Source organism: Rutidosis leptorrhynchoides, chromosome 5 (assembly GCF_046630445.1).
Source record: "Rutidosis leptorrhynchoides isolate AG116_Rl617_1_P2 chromosome 5, CSIRO_AGI_Rlap_v1, whole genome shotgun sequence".
Taxonomy (NCBI): Eukaryota; Viridiplantae; Streptophyta; class Magnoliopsida; order Asterales; family Asteraceae; genus Rutidosis; species Rutidosis leptorrhynchoides.
The window spans coordinates 27,936,826-27,943,549 of record NC_092337.1 but is presented as its reverse complement, the minus strand read 5'-3'; the positions used below and the strand labels follow the sequence as shown (position 1 = coordinate 27,943,549).

The following is a 6,724-nucleotide window of genomic DNA, read 5'->3' as shown; positions in this document are numbered from 1 at the left end:
GGACAGACTTCTTGATCGTCTTAACTTACCCCCTCGGGGGTATGAAAATTGAATACATTAATTACACTTTGTGTAATTCCAGGCAAGATCACTCGAATATGAATTTTTTGGGTGTGAGATTGTAGTGGCTTTAAAGTTTGTGTTTGGGTTGATGTCATGATGTCGAATTTCTCATCTTGGTCCAAGTGGATGAATTGCGTCGAAGCATGGCACACGGCAGTCAAGAATGTCTGCATAGCTTATTTGATATGATATATATGGAGATTCCTTAACGATATTCTTTTTCATTTGCACCCGATGTATAAATGTTTACTATGTTTCGGAAAAAATAACGAAAATTGATACAGAAACGATATCGTTTTCTAAAAAAAAATGCCCTCAACTATTAATACAAATAAACGAGAGAAAACGGAGGAGCTGGCACTTAGAAAGCAACTCACTAAATGAAAATTATCTATAAACAAGTCTCTCCTAATAACCCGAAAAGCCTAAAACAAACTAACCAAAACTAACCCGAATACTACATGAAAATAACAGGATACAAACCAAATGAGCAAAATAAAATCAACAAACAGGAAAAACAAGCGAGACGAACCCAATCAATCAACCTCTAGGTTGCGTTCTTTTCAACTTATCATTTGATAGCATTTATATTGTTTCTTTTAATTTGTTTAAAAGTATAAGTAGATATAATTTAATTTGTTGTTGCATATTGTTTCTTTTATTTTGGACAAAATTATGCGATTGGTCCCCAAACTTTGCTCCATATTGCATGGATGGGAGGAAAGTTTAATTTGAACCCGGTTGGTATAGAGTTTACGATTATTACCCGCTTGGTCTTTGAACATAAGGATCATTAATAATGTACGTTAGACTGATACACGGTGATTTGCATATGATGGGCTATTTCGTCATTTCACATCGAACTTTGTATCCCTTTGTAACCCCACTTACAAAACCCTGTTCTCCCAAATCTATTAACGCCCAAATTGTCTTTAACAAACCCTAACTTTCCAAAATTGAATGAACCGCCATCACCGCCATCACCCCAATAAAACCCCAACCTCGGACGCCCACTTTTTCATTCGACATCGTACATCGTCTTTCTTGTATCTGACGAACACTTCCCCTGAATATTTATTTTGGTATGTTACTTTTCTCGATTCTTATTACTTCTGTATATATTTGAATTATTTTCTAGCAATTTACTTTTATTCGATCAACTAGGGTTACAATAACTTACCGGTAATTGGGTATAATTCATATATGTTTTTAATTTAACATACAATTAGAATTGGAATTAGAATAAGAATAAGAATAATATGCACTTGTTATCTGTAATTAATATCTTCTTGTGCTAATGTGCAATTCGGATTTTAGATACAAGTTCACTCTATTAATCTTAATTTTTTTTTAACGATCTTAATTTTTATTATTACTTACATGTAACAAGTAATGTTTGTTTGTTTGTTTGTTTTTTTTTTTTTTTTTTTTTTTTTTTTTTTTTTTTTTTTTTTTTTGTCAATAATATTTTTATTGTATTTATTTTTTTGGCAAACACTTTAGGCAATTATACTGGTATATTTATATTATTATACTATTATAGCACGGAGTTTTTGGTGCTTGGTTTATCACCCTCGTCTGGCTCGGATGTAGTTAGCGGATAGGTTGTTTCGGTTTATAGATTCGAGCCTAGGTTATAGCATGGTATCTTTGATCATTCTTGCCTTGTTTTATAGTATTTGTTATTTTAGGCAAAAAAGAAAGTTATGGTAGGGAGAATTTTGAAATTAGGATTTTATCGATATCATTTACCTTATTGGTGTATTTTTTACTAAATTTCAAGCAATAATGCGATTATTCTTTGTCGTAAATTGTGTTTGGTCATTGATGAAGTTATTACCCTTTATGATGAAAAAAATATGCCTACATTTGAATTTCACTATACAGTTATTATGCACTTATGCACATGTTACAAACAGTTAAAATCCTAATTTATAAACCCTTGCTACAAATACATTATATTGTTGTTTACAAATTCCACTATTTATAATGACTTTAGATCGACACTTTTCATGTTTGTGTTTATGTTGTTTAGCTTTGGTTTGTATTCAAAGCCTTTGTTTAATGTTAAGCTTTTAATTTCAAGGAATTGACTATAAAAAGACACTTAATTTCAAATAATTCACTTTTTGTAGGAATAGTTTAGATTTTTGTGATGGCTTTAAAGCGGATTCAAAAGGAGTTGAAAGACTTGCAAAGGGATCCCCCTGTTTCTTGCAGTGCCGGTTGGTTTTTTCTCCCTTTTTATGCGTTTCCGAATATTTGAACATAAATGTTATTTTTAGGTGTCGATATGACATGTACTTCAACCCAACCCGTTTTGACACAAAATTTGCCCCACTATTATGCGGCATTTGGTTGACAAAGATTAGTATCATCTGCATCTCTTCTTGGCTTAAAGCATTTGTGACTTGATCTAAATATATGCATCTTGGAATTATTTTAATTTTTTCTACAGGCCCAGTTGGTCCAGACATGTTCCATTGGCAAGCAACAATTATGGGCCCAGCTGATAGCCCATTTACAGGGGGTGTGTTTGTTCTTTCTATCCATTTCCCACCAGATTACCCATTCAAGCCACCAAAGGTAACTAAATAGTTGTTCTTTCTTTTAAACAACCTTAGTCTAAGTAAATAAATGTTCACATTCATTTAATAAAAAACTGACTTTTTTTTTTTAAATTGTTTCGTTGAAAGGTTTCTTTTCAGACCAGGGTATATCATCCGAATATAAACGGTAACGGTAGTATCTGCCTGGACATCCTCAAAGAACAATGGAGTCCAGCCCTTACAGTCTCCAAGGTAAATTATTAAATTTAATATTTTAATGTATATAATAAAGCAAATATTTTTAGTATGTTAATAGTTTTAAAGGAAAAAATTCTGATTATATTGCAATATGTAAATATATATGCAGGTTCTTCTTTCAATTTGTTCGTTGTTGACAGACCCAAACCCGGATGATCCTTTAGTGCCTGAAATCGCTCATATATACAGGACTGAGCGTGCAAGATATGAGGCGACTGCGCGATCATGGACTCAAAGATATGCATTGAATTAAATAGTGTGGTTTTGGATTTCACTATTGTATGGGAATTAATGTGAATGCTCATGTTTTGGAGTAATAAATCATCTGGGACTTTAGAAACTTGTTGGTTTTTTTTGTATTTTTGTGTCTGCATTTAAAAATTGGTTTCTTTCAGATGCTTTCGTTAATTTGTGATTATTTAATACATTAGTGGAGGTTTACATTTTCAGCACATTCCTTGTGTTTTTATTTACTTTTACTAGCAAATGTTTTTTTTTTTTTTTTTTTTTTTTTTTTTTTTTGCCAGAAAGCAAATATTATGAATAAAAAGAAGTGATTCATCAATAAGATGAATGCTTCAAAAAGTAAGGTACAAAGCCAAACAAGCGACTTAAATACAATGAACAGACAAACTACAAAAGAACTACTTGTAAACCAAATAAATTGAACAGACAAACCTTCCGCCAGTGGCGAATCGAGGATGCAACTTCAATGGGATCCTAAATTTTTTTTCAAAAATAATTATATTTCAAGTGTATTTTAGTGGTTTATTACCTTTAAAAACCATAAATTTTAGAAATATATGAGGCCTTATACTTAAATTTAGCGGTGTTCTATACGTTTCGAAAAAGTACATCGTATATTTTTTTTTTGAAGTAATGGGGTCCTAACCCCACACCCTAACCTTTGAACTCGCCACTGCCTACCGTTAGAACTAGTGTTGACACTTCTATCGATACTTGATCAACAAGTAAATTTTCCGCTGAAGAAAAATTGTAACATACACAGTATTATTGATGAATTGCTTCATTTTATTTATAATATTTACTTTTTAGGCGAAGAGGCAAATGTTGATATAACATACACAATATTATTTATGTTTGTTGTCAAGGTGTATGAGTGTGAGCAGTGTGGTAAAAAACCCGATTACTCGCCGATTAATCCCCGATTAATCATTTTTAGGAGCAATCCGTTTCGATTTCTAAAAATCCGTTTAATTAAACGGTGAACGTCAATTGATGGATCAAAATCGAATTTGGTAATCAAAGTCAGTCAAAGTAAAAAATGGTTAACATTTTAACATGAATTTAAACTAGAATTTTATAGTTTTGAAGCAAAATAAACAATTTTAGACAATTATGTTAAAAATTATTTTTATATTTATGAGTTTTTTCTATACATACACATAATTTTTGAAATTTAATATTTAAATGTATACAGTACAATCCGATTAATCTCCGATTAATCCCCGAATCACCGATTAATCCTTTCAAAGTCCCGACCGATTAATCCCCGAATAGCGAATTTTGCGACCTTGAGTGTGAGCAATGTTTTCATAACAATCTAATCTTCTAATCTATGTTTATATAACACAATTTCATCTTTGCCATGAAATATCCACCCATGACACCTTTCCCATATCGTTTGGGGGTAAAGGGGAGGGGGTTTTACTTGACCGTGCCCTTGGAGCGATTTCAAGGTTTCCTCCCGCGCAGCGATGGGGGCGGGGTTATTATCGCTGCATCGGTATAGTCGAAACAGAAGATGATCTCAACGGGTGGTTTAGTCCCCTCGGGTGATCGCAATCGCTGTTAAAAAAAAAAAAAGGTTTTATTTGATGTATTTTCAAGCCAAAAGAAAATTTTATTCAACAATCGAATTAACCAAAACCAACACAATCATAAACCAAAAACTAATTTAACAAAAATCAATACGAACAAATATGAATACCACTGTAAAAAAACACAATTAATTTACTTTTGCTAACCGTATTCTCTAAGGTTTTAATTAACATGCCTCAATACAATCACAACATTTTCGGGGATATATGGTAGTTAACAAGAGAAGAGGTTAGCGCGTTACGTTTCACGAAATTGTCCAATATTCATATTTGGCTCAATATCCGTCTCGATCCCATCTCGACCGTTTTTTGCCGTCTTGGCTGTTATTGACTGTCCTTTTGGCGTTATTGGCCGTTTTTTAGGCTTTGACCGTTTATTTAACCATTTCTAGGTCCGTTGTAACCAGGGGCGGAGCCAGGATTTGTGATCAGTGGTGTCACCAGTTAAAACTCAAAAAAATTTCTACTAGATGTCTTTTTTCAGTGGTGTCACTCAAAAAAATTTACACTATCCGCTAGTGTCACTAGCTAAAAATCTAAAAAAATTTCCACTACATCGCTTATTTCAGTGGTGTCCCGTGCCCACGCTGCCTTCTACATAGCTCCGCCTCTGGTTGTAACGGTAGCATGGTTAATCTGTTGCGACGCCCGTCTTGATCGTTTTTTACAACACTGTTTATAAATAATTTTAGTAATGGTGATCAACATTAGTTAGTTGTTTACCGTTGCGTTATGATTATAACTAGTTGTGGAGCCCTAGCTTCGCGCCGGGGGCTCCGTTTTGAATGCAAGTTAAAAAAAAAAGTCTTGATCTATTTTGTAAAAAAGAATTTTTTTCGACATCTAACATTGAAGGGTTGTTCCTTTTGTGAAAGTTGCTTCTTTTAGTTCGTTTTTTTTTTTAAAGTTAGTTGATATATTTTGTAAAAAAAAATGTTTTTCGACATCTTTTGGTAGCATTGAAGGGTTGTTCCTTTTATGAAAGTTGTCTCCTTTATCGTTGAGGAAGAAAAGGAAAAAAAAAAAAGTTAGTTGATTTTTTTGGTAAAAAGAATTTTTTTTCGACATCTTTTAGTAACATTGAAGGGTTGGTTCTTTTATGAGAGTTGCTTTTTTTATTGTTGGAGACCAAATATAAAAAAAAAATAAAAAAAAATAAAAGTGAAATGGCGTAAATTCCCCTGATTACTATTGATGAATAATGCTACAGGGCTTTGTCTATTAGATATATAGATAATTCATGTGTTCTATATATTTCATAAACATAAACTAATAGGTATACATACAAAATTGAATTGGTAGAGTTAATTTGTGAACAACATTGTCTTTCATCCGGTGTCCTTAACGCATTCAATTGTTGTAATTCTTGGTTTCTTAGGGTGTGTTTGGGACACAAGCTTCTAGGAGTTTACGGGAGCTTAAGCTTATTTTTTCCATAAGCTCCAATTTCTAGCCTTGTTTGGTAGAAAAATATTCGAGAGCTTATGGAAAAAAACTCTAGAAAAATAAGCTAGTTGAAGTAGCTTATGAGTGTGTTTGGATGAAACTAGCTCGTAGCTGGAGCTAGAGCTTGTATTTGGAGTTGGAAGCTCGAGCTTATTTTTTAAGCTAGAAGCTAGAACTTATGTTTTATAAGTGTTTGATAAAGTAGCTGGAGCTTATTTATGTAAATGACATAAAAGGACAAAAAAATAAATGATAATAGCAATTTAGGAGCTAATAATGTAATTTTACTTCTATAAGCTTCCTAGCTTATTTTTATAAGCTATTTCAAATAGCTTATTTTTCTAGAGCTTATTTTTTTCATAAGCTCTGAAATATTTGTCTACCAAACAAGGCTAAAAACTAAAACTTATAAAAATATAAGCTTAAGTTCTCATAAACTGCTAAAAGCTTATGCGCCAAACATATCATATGAATATAAGCTAGGAATCTTATGGAGGTAAAATTACATTATTATTATTATTTATCATTTTTTTTTTCTCCTTTTATGGGTGTGTTTGGATGAAACTA

At 32.3% G+C, this 6,724-nt stretch overlaps 1 protein-coding gene across 1 annotated transcript; it reads left to right on the top strand.

The window, feature by feature from the left end:
• Window positions 1–1,036: 1,036 nt before the first annotated feature.
• LOC139846572 (ubiquitin-conjugating enzyme E2 30-like) lies at window positions 1,037–3,316 on the top strand. Its single transcript, XM_071836049.1, has 5 exons — window positions 1,037–1,145; window positions 2,199–2,288; window positions 2,522–2,649; window positions 2,760–2,864; window positions 2,980–3,316. The coding sequence occupies exons 2-5, from the start codon at window positions 2,219–2,221 to the stop codon at window positions 3,121–3,123; spliced, it is 447 nt and encodes a 148-aa protein (XP_071692150.1). The 5' UTR covers window positions 1,037–1,145; window positions 2,199–2,218; the 3' UTR covers window positions 3,124–3,316.
• Window positions 3,317–6,724: the final 3,408 nt, after the last annotated feature.